The 18,182-nt window shown below is 45.4% G+C and overlaps 1 protein-coding gene across 5 annotated transcripts in view; it reads right to left on the reverse strand.

Annotated features, from left to right (window-relative positions):
* Nucleotides 1-15,037, reverse strand: part of LOC111858665 (multivesicular body subunit 12B-like) — a 44,950-nt gene extending 29,913 nt beyond the window's left edge. For 3 of the 5 annotated variants that reach the window (XR_011985852.1, XR_011985849.1, XM_023840608.2), the window contains exons 1-3: nt 14,811-15,037; nt 9,535-9,657; nt 3,429-3,536 (exon numbers count right to left, since the gene is read on the reverse strand). Coding sequence is in view for 3 of the 5 variants with exons in the window: in XM_023840608.2 (XP_023696376.1) it covers nt 3,429-3,536; nt 9,535-9,657; nt 14,811-14,864 (285 nt within the window). In the remaining 2 variants the exon portion in view is untranslated. The other 2 variants (XM_023840609.2, XM_023840610.2) reach the window with 2 other exon arrangements.
* Between the last annotated feature and the right edge of the window lie 3,145 nt (nt 15,038-18,182).

Genomic DNA, 18,182 nt, shown 5'->3' on the forward strand with positions numbered 1-18,182 from the left:
CATTTCCACCCATAATAAATTGCAATAAAGCTGAACAGGCAGAGAGGAGCAGGGTGATGTGGACGCGGCACATCCCGCCGCCGAGCCCCTGTCCCAGCGCCGCCCGGCACTCATTACCACCAGATGCATTTTTTATTCATAGTTTTTATTCTGACTTAAGGTGGGATATGGATGAATGTTATTGCTATGCATGAAAACTCCCCCTCTCCCCCCCCGTTTTGTTCCTTAAATGCACAAAGAAATATTTTTCCCATCAGGACCTGACAAAGGGGGCATCTACCTCCAACCTCGAGAGTGATAAATCACAAACTGCTTCCTTCCCGCCGCATAATTCAGCGGCTAATTTTGCAGAATCTGTTTTTGTCATAGATAATTACAGCCAGGCCTCTATTGACTGGCAGACAAAATAGCTTTTGTTGATGGTGCTGTCATGTTTTATTTGTGTCATATTGCGTAAAGCGGTATGGGCACTTGTTTCAGAGTGACACACAGGGCGCTGTTTCCGCCGCTCACACTAAAAGGCAGCCCAGATTAAGTTTTATCAACAGACTCGGGGAGCATGGAGTAGGGAGTGGGGAGTGAGGAGGGAGTGCGGGACAAGGAGCGTGGAGTGAGGAGGGAGCATCGGCCATCTGGGGGAGCACAGAAAAGGAAGAGGGGAGTGAAGAGGGAGTGGCGGCTTTGTACATATGGAGCAGGTAGAGGGTGGGAGCACAGAGCGCAGAGCAGGGAGTGGGGAGGGAGCACAGAGCGCAGAGCAGGGAGTAGGGAGCACAGAGCGCAGAGCAGGGAGTAGGGAGCACGGAGAATAGAGCAGGGAGTAGGGAGCACGGAGAATAGAGCAGGGAGTAGGGAGCACGGAGAGCAGAGCAGGGAGTAGGGAGCACGGAGTGCAGAGCAGGGAGTAGGGAGCACAGAGCAGGGAGTAGGGAGCGAGTGCGGAGCAGGGAGCACAGAGTGCGGAGCAGGGAGTAGGGAGCGAGTGCGGAGCAGGGAGTAGGGAGCAGGGAGCGAGTGCAGAGCAGGGAGTAGGGAGCGAGTGCAGAGCAGGGAGTAGGGAGCGAGTGCAGAGCAGGGAGTAGGGAGCGAGTGTGGAGCAGGGAGTAGGGAGCACAGAGCAAGGAGGGAGGAGAGCACAGAGCAAGGAGCATCGGCCAGCTGGGGGAGCACAGAGCAGGGAGTGGGGAGCAGAGGGAAGTGCCGGACAGCCGGGGAAACAGAGCAGGGAGCAGATGGGGAGCACGAAGCAGAGAGCATGAAGCAGGGAGGGAACACAGTGTAGGGAGCAGGGTGGGAGCGCAGAGCAGGGAGCGATCCCTGGCAGCAATCAGATACTCGCTATCGGTATCAGGCTGATACCAGCAAAAACTGCAGTATTGGGGGGTAGGGGGTAAGAAACCGGTCTGATTTTACAGGGATATGTCAGGCTTGAAAAATCACGAAAATTCTTGTCGCCTTTGTGCGACAAACAGAAGTGAGGATCGTGTGATGGTTAGTTGTTCAGCAATGCATATGCGCTGGAGCTGTCATGTCGGCTGCATGGATTCGCGCATTTGACATTCGTGGATTCGGTTATTCGCAAATTGGCCGTGAACAATTAAGCTGGAATATTTTTGGATCTCGTCGAAAAATTGCAGAGACTCAAAGACAACGTGCAAGACAAATAAAACACTGAAAATGGCGACTCGGACGGATTAAAATCACACATAATATAAATATTAGTAATACACAACATTTGTTAGTGTAATTGCACACTATATATTTAATATTAAAAAAAGTCTTGGGTAAGCAGCACATCTTTTTCTCAGTGACCAGCCTCACTCGCGTGTTTCACTGTCTCTGTGAACAAGGCTTCTTAAACTTTTCATTGCTGTTAATTTTACATTTTTAATAAAAGTTCCAGCATGTACAGTACTAACTTTGTACATACAGGGGCATAATTCAAAGGGTTTGTATATTATATAAAAAAAGATAGAAAATGAAAGTTGAAAATGAAAGTACACTACTGCTTGTTTAGAAATTGGCTAACAGGCTATTACAGTTAAGGTAAGGGGTGCCCAAATATTATTCCCAAATGTGAAGCGGGTGTACTTTACAGTGAAGGAAGAAAAAAAAAAAAACTGTCCAAAAATCATACTGTGCCATCTGTACTATTATTACTATTAGAACATGGGATTTTAGTCTTGCCTCAGGTTCAGAGACCCATAGGAAGGCATGGTAAATTCTTAGCCCCTGTGGTGGGGAGGTGGGGGTGCTCTCACATGCATGATCAGTACCCAGCTGGCACTGTGTAGAATTGAATGAGATGCCCATTCCATACCGGGAGGTAACAGGGGAAACAGAGAAAGAAAGAGAAAGAGAGAGAAGGAGAAGAAAAGAGAAAAAGAAAAAGAAAGAACCTCTCCGAATGGGAACACCTCTTAAGGGTCACACTGCCAGCAATGCCAGAGTCCGAGCCCTGCTCTCCAGGGTGAGAGCCCAGCGGACCCAGTCGTAGCCCCCAAAGGTCCAGCTGCCCCCACATGCTGTGGGCCCACCACACCGCTGTCAAACAGCCAGGCCACGATGCCAATTAACATCGATTATGGGGGCTCCGCGGCCTCGTCATCCCGGCGACGTCCCTCCCGCGGCACGTGACGGAGCCGATGACAGGGGAGCCAGGGTGTGAATGCTGATGCGTTGGCGAGAAGCGGAGATGTGAGCAATGGAGTTTAACGCCACCGACGTGCAGAGCCATCAGCGCACCCGAGTTATTTTCACCCAGCGCTCAACTCTTCGCCGACTCATCATCAATCTGAGGCTTTTGCTGCATTCCCGCACTTGGGACGGACCGCAATGGAACTGCGATCTGGCAGCACGGTGCCTTTATCAATCTGACAGTTGGGAGAGCGGCCTTTTTAACAAAGAGCTCTTAATCAAAAGCTAGACGCTGACTGTAAATGGAATTGATATACATCTGCTGTGAAATGGCAGAAATACACTTAAACAGTTCATACACAGAGACCTGAAGTGTAAAATATTTTTACTTCCATTTGTTAAAGGCACAGCCAATTTTCCACAAGGACTCAAATGATCAATACACTACTTCCTTGATTTTTTTTTTTTTAAATAAATACAATCACTCCAAAAGAGCTGAGAAATTAAAATAAAGTCCCCAAAGGTGGATTGTTATTCCAAATATTATGAAAGTGAGTCTGACCTCGCCTATACACTTCTTATACATTGAGATTTTTTTATCCAGAAGGATCTTTTCAAATTAGGGGGGAAAAATAAAAAATGGAACAAGACAGAGAACAGCAGCGAAAAGCTGAGTTCCGGAGCCAATCAACGGAGGCGTGTGAATAATTAAACCGATGAACCAGTGACAGAAACAAGGCAACAGAAGGGGGGCTGCGTAAATGGTGGGATGCCTGTATGTCTTCACCTACGTTTTCTTTGGAGAAGGCTCTGGTGTAACAGAGGTAACGTGTGACCTTGGATTTGAATACGCAGTCCTTCCACAGGTCGGCGTGGACGCCATCTGTTGTTTGTGAAACCTGTGTTAAAAAAACAAGGGAGAGAACACAGGCGTGAGATGGGCTAAAGTTAATGTATGTATGGCGTCCGCATCGCCGCTGCACCCCCCCTGCGTCCTCCGCACGCTTGCCTTAATTAGCGCTCGCCTTGCCTCTCGCTACATCTCATTAGTGCCCCGTGCAAGTGAGGAGGAGCCTCCCCGTCCGAAAATATGGCTAAAAATAGCATCCCGTGGGATCAACTTGATTAAAGGCAGCCTCACAAAGATGGGGCCTAACAAGCAAAACAAACTTTACCACAGCTCTAGGTTTCCGAGGCGCTTTATAAAGTCAGTGCAGAAGGCCGGGCTCTGAAACATTGCCTGGGTCTGGGACACACACAGATTGCTGGATGTTTTCCCCGTTACGGAGCTTGGATACCAGAAGTACAGCAGACTCAGTTATTGGATGGATGGATACTTTATTAATTCTGAAGGAAGTTGCAGGTTTTCAGTAGCACAACACACATTTACACAGTGAAAAACAGACATTTATACAATAGACAAACTTAACGATAAACAGTAACATGGCAAAGAATGTCAGGGAACGTATTGCACATCTCATAAATAAATAAATAGTATCGCACAGTGAATGAATGAATGAATGTTCTGTGAATGTGTCTAAGTGGCCCTGGTCCATTCAGACAATTGGTCCTGCTGCCATAGGCTGACTAGTTGAGGAGTCCAATGGCTGACTGTAGGAACGACCTTACTGTATGTAGCACTGCATGGAGCAGCTCAGCTGTCTCAGTGTGTTGCTGAAAGTGCTCCTCCTGCTCACAAACACGACATGATGGAAGCCTTGGCTAAAAGCGGGCGGCTTTGTGGGGGCGTCTGCCCACCCGTCAGCCCCTTTAAAAAGGCAAGCCAACTCGGCAAATCCATTTCCCAAGCTTGTTTTGTACTTCGACCCTTCAAAAGCATTTACACTTTCCTGGCACCTTCCCGGCAAGGCTCCCCTCCCCATCCTAGCCTCAAAAGTCATGTCAAAACCTTTTGCGCCATGGAGTTCTGCCCAGAAGAGCAGACACGTCCCTCAGCGAGCTTGGCGAAAAGGTGCATACGTCTTACTTAAGAGGAAATGCCCAACTAACATGTCAAACAAAAACTCCTAAAAAGAATGCAAGTGGGAAAAATCGTAAGCATAATTAAGAGCCATAATTAAGATGATTAACTCAGCCATGGTGGGCATGCCTTCTTCAAGAGCTAGTTAAAAAGGCAATATACAAAAGAAATACACAATTTATGAAATTGTGAATTTCTTTAACTCGCATGCTCTGACAATTTAACCCTTGGCAGATCCAGGTTCTCTCTATTACCTGCCAGAAACGTAGAGATATGCATACAAGATAAGGGACCCCTCTGCAGTAGCCAGCCGCAGAAGAGCTGTTGGACGAAGCAGCTCAGTTGCCCTTCCATAATGGTGCCCGACAGCTGGTCCCAGGGCACTGGAATACAGGGGTGTATTTAGATCACTGCACGCTTACTCAAGCGCTACGACACAGCCCAGCTGGGGTACTGAGTGCAGCTCCCCCCCACAATGTTAAAACCCAGCTCACCTATGGGATGATATGCAAAGGGCTATGTTCCCCCATCGTCAAGGTGAGGATGATACTGTAGGTGGGCACCCCCGCCCGAAAATCAGGGCCAGGGCCCCACTCTGATCCCCACCCCCCCAATTTTTATTTATTTTTTTTAAAGGGGAGGTGCTGTGACAGGATCCGCTTCGGTGAGGGATCCGCCACGCACACTACAGGACTGACAATAATGATGAATGACCTCAGAGGCGGGTAGGGTGATTGCAGGAGAAAAACAAAGCATGGCAACGACTCATGCAAAACCCACGGTGAGAAGATGGGGAGCAAGAGCGAGCGAGGAGGAGGCAGCATCCAAGGTCTGAGATGGGTCCCAGGAGGAGGCAGTACATCGCGACCCCCCCCCCGCCAACCCCCTCCACTCTCAATCCGAACAAGACAACCCGTCTTGGACGCCTTTTCCGGGTCAGTACACACCATCCTGTCAGAGGAGACAAAGGGGACAGTGGCACGAAACCCAATGTCAAGGGAGGGTGGGGGTGCACCTGAGCGTCACGCTGCTGCAGCAGGGTCCTTAGGGACAGCATGTCTGTGGGGGAGGGGGCCCTCAATGGGGGAGGGGGGGGGCTTTCTGGGTTCTCGTCCCACCGGTGCCAAACCCAAACACATTTTGGAGGAGCCTCAGAGACTCTTCTACCATTATTCCTGCTATTTACATGCAAGTGAAAACTTGGAAAATGAGCTGTTTGCAGAAAATCCCCTGCTGGCCATTTTTTTAAACAATGAACACCTAGCCAAAAAGTTAGATATGGATAAATAGTGAATGGGACTCTCCCCCCAGGGGTGACAGTACCCGCTAAAGTGGTCCTGGACCCCGAGGACACAAGAGCGCTCCCTGGCCCGACCCGACCACTACGCAGCAGTGATAACGGCAAACTGATGCACAATACAGAGGATTAATAATTACCGTGCAACAGCAGCACAGTGGCATCCTGTGTAGTAATCAGAGATGCCACACAGGAGAGGATTTAAACGCACCTAGAGCTGATCTCATTATAAACAGCATTTTATTTCTGTGGAAGAGATGAGGCCGACATGTTATTAATAATGCAAAGAGAAAATAAAAGAAAACTTTGAACAAAAGCAGCATCCACAGTAACGAGGTCTCCTGGGATGAAGATTAGGATGCGGAGAAGAGGAGGAACGCAACAAGCAGCCGGAGTCGGAAATGCTTGGTGGGCTTTCCGTCGGGAGAAGGAGGGGCGCGCCACACTACAGGACGTTACACCCCCTGCTTTTCTGGGAAAGTATGTCAGGTTTGCTATCAGTCTGGAGGCCAATAAAGATGACGCAACTCACAGGTCAGTGGGGTTTAAAGGTAAACGACTGGTAATCAGCTCCCCAGACAAATCCCACATGCTCTGCAATCACTTGAACCAACTTATGATAATGCATTTGGAGAGCGACACGCAGCACACTCCAGTACATTCAGAATCACACCGCCATTTCCTGTGGTGGAACGGTCCGTCGGTGTGTTTGATGTCCCTCAACTGGGCCGATTCCCGGTCCCCATGGGGCCCACTCTGCGCCAGGGAAGGGGAAGCCATGTCAGAATGGAGGCGCAACAAAAAGAGCGGTCCCAACGTCATTTTATCGGTGGGTTAAATACCATGGTGAGCAGCCATCTCTGATTAAGCTGCGTAATCTTATTTCTGCCACATGCAGATTCAAAGCATTGTTATGCATCCTTTAATCAGCATTTGAGGGCAAACAGTGAGTCTCAAACACATTTCTGTTTGTGAGCATTCTTACTAAACATCTGTAAACCCCAGGAGATTTTTCTGTGCCTTAAAGTTCCAACTGAACCATATATAGGCACACAGGCACACACACACACAGGCACACACACACACACACACACACACACACACACACCTTGGTTCTCGAATTTCTTGAAAATCGAACAAACCATTTTGACCTAGAACTCGATCTCAATATCAGAAGTCGAACCGTGAACGCTGACCTAATATGAATTTTACGCGCCAGGAAATGAGTCATATTACAATGCAATTCTTACTTGAATGCATTCTTCACAGACTGGCTGATTAACCAAATAAAGCAGCGCAACATTACAGTAACTAACAATAAATAAACCACTAACTTACGTGTACTATTAGAGCATTTATGTCGTTTATTTAAACTTTATTTTACCAGGTAAATTAACTGAAAACCAGTTCTCACTGCTTTACGTGATATTCGTGAGAAATAACAGATTACGCATCGGAACTGCCTGGGATACAAACGTCATGCGTGTAACTAAACTTCAGCCAATAAGGGCAAAGGTGTGTCGTCACGGAGGCGGTTCCAGTTTGTGCAGCCGGATGAGAGGTCGTAATGCATCTAACCGTAATGCATTGCGTCAGGATCAGAATGCATTGCTTTAAGCCAGCGCTGTAAGCAATGCGAACGCACCCAATGACCGGACTAGGGAAACAAACTGAAAAGCAAACTTAATGCAGAGGACTAATGACAACAACCAGAAACAGCTGATCACATGGGGATCCTACACGAGGGGGCGTGGCACACGGAAGGAGCGGACGATCGGGGCAGGACAGGGGTAATGTTGAGATAAGATCTTTATCGTTTTGGAAGCCAATAAGAAAAAAATGCTCTTGTTTTATCCTGTTCATTTTGTGTTTAAATGCTAAAAAAATACATTTTGGGGGGCAGGAACCAATGAATTGGTTTTCCATTATTTCTTATGGGAAAAATTTGATCAGAACTCAAACTTTTTAGGATTCGATCCGGAGTCCAGAACGGATTAAGTTCGAGAACCGAGGTACCACTGTGTGTGTGTGTGTATAATATATATATATATATATACACACACATACATATATACACACATACATACATACATACATATATATATATATATATACACATACATACACACACACACACACACACATACATATATACACACATACATACATACATACATACATATATATATATATATACACATACATACATACATACATACATACATATATATATATATATATACACATACATACATACATACATACATATATATATATATATACACATACATACACACACACACACACACACATATACATACATACACACAGTATATACACACACACACACACACACACACACACACACACACACACACACACACACACACACCTAATTAAATTTTAAAATAAAAGATGTCAATTCTAAGTTTTCACAAACACTTACAAATATCTACACACTGGACACAAAACCCAAAAAAGATTTGCAGGAAAGGTTTCACAATGATTCCACAAAATCTGCATCTGGGGCCTTCACATGTGGATACCAAAAAATCTGTGGTATCGCCCTAAAAAAATAAGCAGCACACGGCTGAGCCCGGATATGGAGGCCCTGACAGCAAGGGGTCTCAGCAGAAAGGCAGCATGGAAAGAGGGATGGGCAGGGATTCGGAGAGGATGCCTCTCTGCCCAAGTGTGCCATGTGCCGTTTAGCGGATTCCCGGTGCCAGCCTGCGGTACTTCATCAACATGCCATGCCATCTCCCGCCGGGAACCGAAACAGAAGGGGGGGAGGGAGCTGCTGCTGAAGGGAGTGTGAGAGAGAGAGCGAGCACAGAGTGAAGAGCGACGCAGGAGCGTGACATCAGAGAGACGGAAGGAGGAAGGCGCTGCCCTGAAGCCCCCTGCTGGCTCTGTGTTTCCATGTTTGCTCTGTGTTTAGCTAAATCCATAGGCTGAGTCCCCCACCCCACCCCACCCCATCCCATCCCATCCCATCCCATCCACCATCATAGCTCTCACACTGGGACTGCTAACACTGCAGTGCTGCTTCTTGCCTCGTGGCACTGGGGGTCGTCTAAGCCCTCAGAAGTGGTGAACAAAGCAAACCCCCCCCCCCCCCAAGAGGACAAGGAGTAGAGGTAGACAGGAAGAGACCCATAACAGGAGATCTCTTGGGATGGTCTCAGAGGAGGTTCAGTGTTCCACAACGCAAACCCCCTCTGCAATAAAAAGACGTTTCCTCTGTGTTTAGTCTTTGGTAATTAAAATTTCTGGGTTACAGTGTAATTCTTCTAACCCATACTCAACAGCACTCAGTTTCTCTCAAGAGCACAAAACCAAACAAAAAGAGTTCCCTCTTACTTCACAAAAAAAATGCCATGGCAAACTGAATGAGGGTGGTTAAATGAAAGCAGGACAATGGCACAGAAACGGCAGACTCCCTTGCTGGCTTACCCACTCTGCAAATCCCCACGACAGTGTGTTAATTGGCTGGTTTTCAGCTGCGTGGCATTTGATTCAAACGGGACGAGATGATAATTCTCCTGATTAATGCCGCATCGTTTGATTAAACCGCAGTGAAGCAACCAAGTGATCACAAAGAGACGATGATACTCACCACGCAGTAGCCAGACGGAGCACGCTTGCGGGAAGCCACCACCCCGACTCCAGTTATGGGGTTCACAGACACTTCCGGAAGAGCCCCGGCCAGATCCCACACCTTTGGCATTGCGGCAGGGCTCTGAAACGTAGGGGCGAGACTGTCAGCGCCCTAATAAAACAGAAAACCCCTCTGCTGGGTGTCAAACAACATGGGAAATGTTGGGGGGAAAATGCAAAGACGACAAGGTGCTAAAAAGTCGCAAGACTTTGCCTCGCATTTAAAAATCAGTGGAAAAATCAGGGGAAAAATAGCAATAATATAAGTGCATATCTAAACAGGAAGTATCTAAACGGCAGTGAACCTTTGGAAGCCATATGCTGCTAGTGAGGATCGAGACCTTAAGGAAACAGATAAAAGCAAGCAGTTTGCATTATTACATTCACAAGTCCATCTATTTCCATTAGAGCATCTAACAAAATTCAGAACCTGACTACATAAAGACAAGGTGACATTTCAGGGTATGCTCGTTCACACCCTCTTATAACTCGTGAATATTCACTATTAAATTAATGACAAAAATAACTAAAAAACTTTGAAAAGAACCTCTGAGCCAAAAATATACAGAGCAAGACAAAGAATGAAGTTAAAAGTGAGAAAATGAACCTACAGCAAGGGAACTATTAAGTTGTCTTAAGTTGTTATTAAGTTGTGCAACTCCTTCATTATACAGTCCATTTCAGGTAATATAATTTTTATTTTTACTCTTGCCAGAGTGCCGGTAATTTATTCAATAAAATTTAAGGTGACAGTCAGCCTGTTTGATGCTATGTGGCCCTACTACATATGCAGGAAGCTCCCTAAAAGTAAGCCGTGTCCCCAATGTTCAAGGACAAGACACAAAAAAAACACATGATTATTCCACAGCTACAGTCGGGGAGCACCAAAGATCCACCCCGAGAGGTTTCAGTGCTTATTAAACAAAAGCCATTTTCCTGCAGCAAGCCTCATGTGTTATGGGTTTCTCTCCTGCTAAAACCAGACCCAGCATATGGAGGACAGAGGCAGCGGGTGGCCATTGGTAGCTAAAAACGACAGGGGGGGTACGTCTGCTTTCTACAATGGCTGAGTCAACCAACATAGCCCTCCAAAAAAAAAAAAAAAAAAAAAAAACACCCAACAAATATCCTGGGGTCAGAATTGGGCTTGAAACACTTCAACAAACAAGGGAGAAAGACTTATAGTGGAGGGGTTTGTCTGTGCACAGCTGGCAACTCAAGGTCACTCCCAGAAAGCTGAAGAACGAGCTCCTCTGAGTCAGAAGCAAGGTCCAGGAGACACATAATCAAAGCCACCTGAGCAATATCTGTTGTTCAAACAAATGTGTTTCAAACATGCATTTTAAAATCAAGCCTCATTTACATCATTGTCTTGGTGTTTTCACTAGAATATGCTTTAATTCATATCATATGTACCACACACTATATGGTGAAGGATTATCTTTGTAAGACGCTAAACAGGGTGACACTGCCCCCTTACTAAGGACGGAACAGTAATTGGTGAAGCCATATGGGTCTTACGAAGATTGGTTGTTGTGTGCCGAGCTCTAGCACAGGTAATAAGGAGCCCCCTTCTCTGGAACAGAGGAAGAACATAAATGGACGGTGCTGGGTTTAAACATGAATGCTACATGTGGGTGCATCTCAAACCGCAGTGGAACAGTAAAGGCATTATGGTCAATAGAATTCCAGATTGTATAGATGAGTGATGGTAGTGTGCATTATTTAGCATGGAACAGTGGGTATTTTTCCAGTTTTTAATGTATATCAGCACTTCTCTATCATGGGATAAACTGAACTGGAAGGATGACAAGCTTGTGGGCAGCAGAGTTCAAAAAGCATCTAGCTATCCATCTATCGCCTTTCCACAATAACACACCACAGGCAATTCATCTAACTGTATATTTTGGATTGAGGGGGGCACCTCAAGTAACCAGAGAAAACCTGTGCAAGCTTCACACACACAGAACCAGAGGCAGGAACTGAACCAACAGCCTTGGAGGTGTGAGGCTGCACACTTGGCCGCTTTAAAAAAAAAATTATCATTAAATTCTGAAGTTGGACTTCACAATGCCAGCCAGTTGCTTCACAGGGAGAAGTATTCTGTCAGTTTTCTTGGTTTACAGCCATACTTATCCGCACAATTAAACATCGTTAAAGCATAAAACATGCGGTGTAACCAAGTTTGCACATTAAGTAGTTTTTTTAGCAATATTTTTCATATTACAATCATATTCCCTAACACGTTGGATCGGGAAGGCTTTCCCAGCGCCGCACTCTCACTGCGCTCCTCATCGCCTCTCTGGGTGGATGTGCATCCATTAAAAAGAAATTAAAAAGATTTTATTACTTGGTTGCGAGCGGGCGGCGGTCTTTAAAGCCTCTGGAAGCCAGTACTGGCGTTTCTTCTTACTTCCTCCACTTTCACCTTCAGCTCACGTTACATGAGGTTGCACCCTAATACTGACTCATGATGTTTTTTTATAGCTGCAGTTGGGGGGGGGGGGGGTATCAGTTCAAATAAAACCGAACTAATACCCAGATCATGACCATCAGTGCTATCTGCCAGCGGACTCCTGCGCGGTTTTATCGCCCGGCAGTTTCAAGCCAAGTTCCCGTTAACGCGCAGCGGGTTTACGGTTGGCCGCGGTACCGCGACCGCAGGTTTACGACGCCCCCCTCCCCTCCGTGTCCAATTCGGCAGAGTCCAGACTCTAAACGCAATGAAACCTGAAGCGTTTAATGCCTCTTAGACACCACCGTGCTCCAACAGCGAGCTATCGTCATACTCGTCCTGAATGAGTATGCGCTGCTTTCGGTTACCTCCGAAGAAAAGCCCGACATTCTTGCGAAATGCGCCTCAAACTGCGGCTGGCTCACCTTCTTTACATTTTTTTCAAGCTTACAGATCATAAGCCTACAACTGTACAGAAGTCTCACATGCATCACATGCACGCCGTTTAAGTGCTTAACTGATATAATGAATCTCTATTATTACCCTGGTAGGTCTCATCAAACCTCATGAATGAGACAGCTTCCGTCAAAATATCATCTCAGGACAAAGGTAAATAACCACACGAAGGAAACAGACACCCTCCGCCAAACTGTTAAATCCTATAGGGGCAGATCATAATATTAATATTTTTAAGTTGACAGGTGACCATAACCAGCGGAACATATTGTATAAATCATTATTATATCCACAAGGAAATAAACATTACCCTAAACTTTATAGCAGAAGATTGCATTTGGGGGGAAATGCCTTAAAATGAAACAACAGATTTACACCAAAACTGCATCTATGAGAGTATTAATCAAAAACAAGCCGGTTATTTAATGCGATAAAAGCGTAACATCAATTTCCATACAGTGTCACCGAATATATTAAAATCAGAGCGGAGTCGCTTCTTCGCAGCCTATTCATAAAGGAAACGGAGAATGTTCTGCCTAAATCGGCTGCTTTGAAAGACCCGGCCCCGGCTTCCCAAACAACCAGGCGGCCCAGCTGCTACGGGCGATTAGAAACTATCGTGCGGGGGCTGAATAACAAGCTGGGGCGGCATATATTTCCAAGGAGGTCTCCTAAATGCAGATCTATGACCGCATGCTCCTGTCCAAAGACGCTTTGGCTTAATGCGCATTCAGTAACGGTGGAGAAGATTAGTGATCTCGCAGACGTTCCCTTGCCATATTATTAAATTATCTTTAAAGCATTTTAAAGATAATTTAAATGGCACGGTTTACTGCGCTCAATCTAAACGTTTACTGAATTTATTGTAATTAGGGTTTATTAAATCGGGGTTGACTTGGAGTGGCAGAGGTCTTTCCGTTTGCCAAAAGTTTGTTGGGGTGCCTTATTTGGGAAAAGCAAATTAACTTAGAGACGGAGAACCATCACTTTCTCGCGTTAATTTGCACACTAATCAATCGGGATTTTCCGAAACAGTGACAAGCCATTTCGTTACAAGCTGACTTTTATTGGAAAATTGAAGTCTGTCAGTGCAGGCTAAAGTAAACTCGCAGTGTGCTAATAATGGAGACTTATCTTGAAAACCTGTCAAGCAATTTAACCCCATGTGCACAAAAAAGCTGAAGTGAAACAACCTCCGAGAAGAAAACGGTTTCTTGAACTCTCCGGAGACGGACAGAAAACCGTGCAAAAGTATAGACTGTTTAGGCATGCAAATAAGGCAGCCGGCAGCAGTCTACCAAAGGGCACGGGATAACCTTGCCGGTTACGGTACTGTCCTTTCGGGAAATCAGCCCTCGGGGGAACCCAGTTAATATCTGCCAGAAATTAACAAGTGAAAGGATCTTTGGAGAGCGCCAGCTAATGGCTGGGGGACAGCGACGCACACCCCGGAGATCACGAAGGCTGCTCCGACCAAGGCTTGTGTTGCGCTCCGGGCTGTTTAGGGAAGTAGAGCTAAAATTCCCCAGCATCACACAGGAGCAGCTAAAATACAGATCCGGAACCCCATTTAAAATCAGGTTTAGAAACACTGTTCGTGGGTCAGGCAAAAAATGAAGTGCTTGCAACTGCAGAAAAAAGGCAGGTAAATGTGATTCTTCTTGCCAAGGCACCAGTAAAATGAGGCCAAACCGATAAGGAGGCAATGAAGGTGCCGATTAAAGGTGCATTTTAAACCGGCACTGCATCTGCTAAAAACAGGAACATATACAGCAGCTCCTTATGTCTTTTGGGGAAAAAAATTCTCGGCATGTTTTATTTAAAGGTATGATACCTAAAAACGCAAGATTGATAGTAACAAAGCTTGTCATTTAAAAGCCACTTTCGCATGCATCTTGGATGCCAACCAACCGCCCAAGAGACATTTCAATAATTTAATAAGAAAATAATAATTTAAAACGCCATGCGGCTAACTAACAACACGTGAGGGTGATTGCAGGGGATATTAATCCGCTTTTACGGCGCTAAGCTAAGCTAAACCACCGGGCTGCGCAGTTGTGCCGCCGTTGCTACAGTAACGAGCTCCACGCGTCACTAGCAATAGCTTGCTGGCTAACGCGACATAAATAAACCAGTTACGAGGGATTGTACATTTATAATGTTTTTAAAAAAGGATTCGTGTACACGTGGTTTTACAAGTAGTTTTATACACTGGTGTCGACGCAGAATCAAAGTAAAGCGGCGGCAGTTTTAAGCACTTTCCCTCCCCTGTCTCTCCTGAGGCCAGCGCCGTCAGCCTCACAGTACGGCCAGACGAACTTAACTGCTAGCCGCGGTGCTTCGTCCCACCTCCTCCTCACGCAAAGGCAGCTGCTCATGGCTGGGAGGGCAGCGGGCCCGCTTCGGAGAGTTCGGCGTAGCGGCACAGCCGCCACTGGAGCCGCGAAACCTCCGACTGCCGCCTCGAGGTCGGCGTCCCGCGCGTGGGCTCGAGCTTAAACTTTAACGGGACCGAGTCTGCACGTGATCCACCTGCCTGTGGTCCCCGGTCTGCTCCGCGCGCACCTGTTTACCTCATTAATGTATTTATTTGTTTATTTATTATTTAGAAGTCATTCATTATAGAGAGCTTTAAGAAATGAGGGCATTCCTGGGAGCATCGTGAGGGGCTTCATCCTATGCGTCGTAAAGAAAAAGGCAGAGATCTATCACTTTATGTAATAACAGAGGGGGCACAGAATTATTTATTAATGAATAATATCGTCATATTACTGCTAGTAATTATTATTAAATGGAACATTCCTGTAAACATATAATCCAGGTCTGTTTTTGGAAATGGAATTTAGAAAATCACGTTTAAATAAGTTTTTTTACAATGTTTATTTAACGAATCGAGAACATAAATAAAACTTAATACGTTGGCCTATATCCGTAGCATTCCACCACATTCACATAAAAACAGGTATCCATTAGAAAATTGTAGTAGTTTATTGTTTTAACTGTAGCAAAGGTTTATGTGTAACAAGTTGTTTAAACTCTTGTCCCGTAATTATAGCAGCAAGCATATATTTATATACTATAGAGTACTTTCAGAGTGGGGTCAAAATTTGATATAAACAATATGAAAACATGGATCCATCCTGCCTTGCATCCATAATTCAGGCTGGGGGTGGTGGTGTAATGGTGTGGGGGATATTATCTTGTTACCCATTGAGCCCCTTAGTACCAATTGAGCATCGTTTGAATGCCACAGCCTACCTGAGTATTGTTACTGACCATGTCCATCCCTGTATGACCACAGCCTACCTGAGTGTTGCTGCTGACCATGTCCATCCCTGTATGACCACAGCCTACCTGAGTGTTGCTGCTGACCATGTCCATCCCTGTATGACCACAGCCTACCTGAGTGTTGCTGCTGATCACGTCCATCCCTGTATGACCACAGCCTACCTGAGTATTGCTGCTGACTGTGTCCATCCCTTTATGACCACAGTGCATCCAGCTTCTAATGACTACTTACAGCAGGATAAGACACCATGTCACAAAGCCCATATCATCTCAGACTGGTTTCTTGAACATGACACTGAGATCACTGTACTCTAATGGTCTCCACAGTCACCAGATCTCAATCCAATAGAGCACCTGTTGGATATGGTGGACGGGAGATTTGCATCATGAAGGTGCAGCTGACAGATCTGCGGCAGTTCTGTGATGCCATCATGTCAACATGGACCAAAGTCTCTGATGAATGTTTCAAGGACCTTGTTGAATCTATTACATGAAGAATTAAGGCAGTTCTGAAGGTAGAAGGTGCTCCAACCCCATACTAATTAGTGTACCTAATAAAGTGGCCAGTGACTGTATATATTTAAGTAATGCCAGTTTCTTTAAATCCCGTAACACCAGCCTCACCTTGACAAATGCGTAGCTAGTTCCATAGTTTGGGAAACTAAATACCAACATTCTTTGTTTGAGTAATGTCGACCAGAGTCATTTTTCCATGCAGCACCCACCCATGTGCTAAATATGCCACTGAATTAAAACCACAAAGACATGTATATATGTCAGAAAGTGATACTGTTTCTTTAGGTCATTGTAAGGCCTCTGGGAGTGTGTGTGTGTGTGTGTGTATATGTTTTTTTTTAGCATTTAAACACAAAATGAACTGGATAAAACAAGAAGAGCATATACTGTACTAAACACATCTAAGCACATTTATCAAAACAGTAATTTGTAAAGTAAGAAAATAAATGTATCAAAACAATGTGTAAAGTTAAAAAAAACAATGTGTCCTGCCCCTATCCTCCGCTCCTTCCATGTGCCACACCCCCTCGTTAATCCCCATGTGATCAGCTGTTTCTGGTTGTTTTCATTAGCTCTCTGTATTTCGTCCGCGTTTCAGTTTGTTTTCCCAGTCCGGTCATTGTATTGTCCGTACCTGTAATTAAACCCCGTATTCCCCGATACCCTGAAGTCTACGCCTTTGTCTGCGTTCTGTCCCAGCTCGGCACGACAATATTATTATAATTAAATGTATTAATGGTTTATTGTTAATATTAAAATAATGAATAAGAAATCTTTATTTTTAAATGTATTTTATTATATAATAATAATTACTGTCACAGTCTATCATTGTCTAAATGTATTTTACTGTCTAAATATATGTATTCAGTTAGTGTAAACATGCACGATGCTATCACAGCGAATGCCAGGCTGAGACTGAAGCGTTACCCTTTGTTTCCGCTGAGAGACATGTCGCCGTGACTCATTTCCCCACACGTACAAGTTATCTTAGGTCGGCGTTCACGGTTTGACTTCTGAGATTCAGATCGAGCTCTAGGTAATTTTTTTTCAAAGACTTTTAAGAAATTCGAGTTCTAATGAGTTTGAGAACTGAGGTACCACTGTGTGTGTGCGTGTATATATATATATACACATGCACACACACACATATATATGTACCCATACACACATGGGATATGAAGACCGATAGGGAAGTGTAAAATAACATTAACAGCAAAAGAACAGTGCGATGGAGAAAATGCTGGCGTTCCGGCCACAGAACAAGACTGACATGCTTGCATAAATCATGTTGTGATGATCTTCCAAAGCCTCGGTTGGTTGGTAATATAATAAACAGCCTGACACCAAGAATTGGGATCATGCTTCGCTCCGCCGTTTGCAGCTAATCCCCTCCAGGAGACATGGTCTAACCACTGCTTTACTCATTTATTGGTCGTCCCTCCTCGCCAGACGTCAAATACCCCCTCCAGGGGCCTGGGGGTGAGTTGCTGCACACCGCATACCCCCTCGCTGTGCTCTTATTCCCATGAATGGCTCCCACTTCTGGGGCTCTGCCTCACTGGTCATGTTTGTGCAGCCGCTCACGGGGGCAGGGGTACAAGCGTGAGAAGATAGAGCAGCATGGCCAGCTGTCCGTGTGCTTGCCTCTAAGCTAATGACGGGGCTGTCCAATCGCCACACATTCTTCTTAAAATTTCACATGATCATCACTTAGGGTGTTTTGATACATGGGCCATTTTGAAGGACTGTGTAATAAAAGAACACATCTAAAAAAACCAGCCTCAATCAGGCATTCACTCAGGACACCTATGGGTAATCACCTGATTATGGAGGCTTTTAAGTATGTGTGTGTTAATTTCTGCTTTATGTATCCAATGCAGGTTTGTAGAAGG

This window comes from Paramormyrops kingsleyae, chromosome 2 (assembly GCF_048594095.1).
Source record: "Paramormyrops kingsleyae isolate MSU_618 chromosome 2, PKINGS_0.4, whole genome shotgun sequence".
Taxonomy (NCBI): Eukaryota; Metazoa; Chordata; class Actinopteri; order Osteoglossiformes; family Mormyridae; genus Paramormyrops; species Paramormyrops kingsleyae.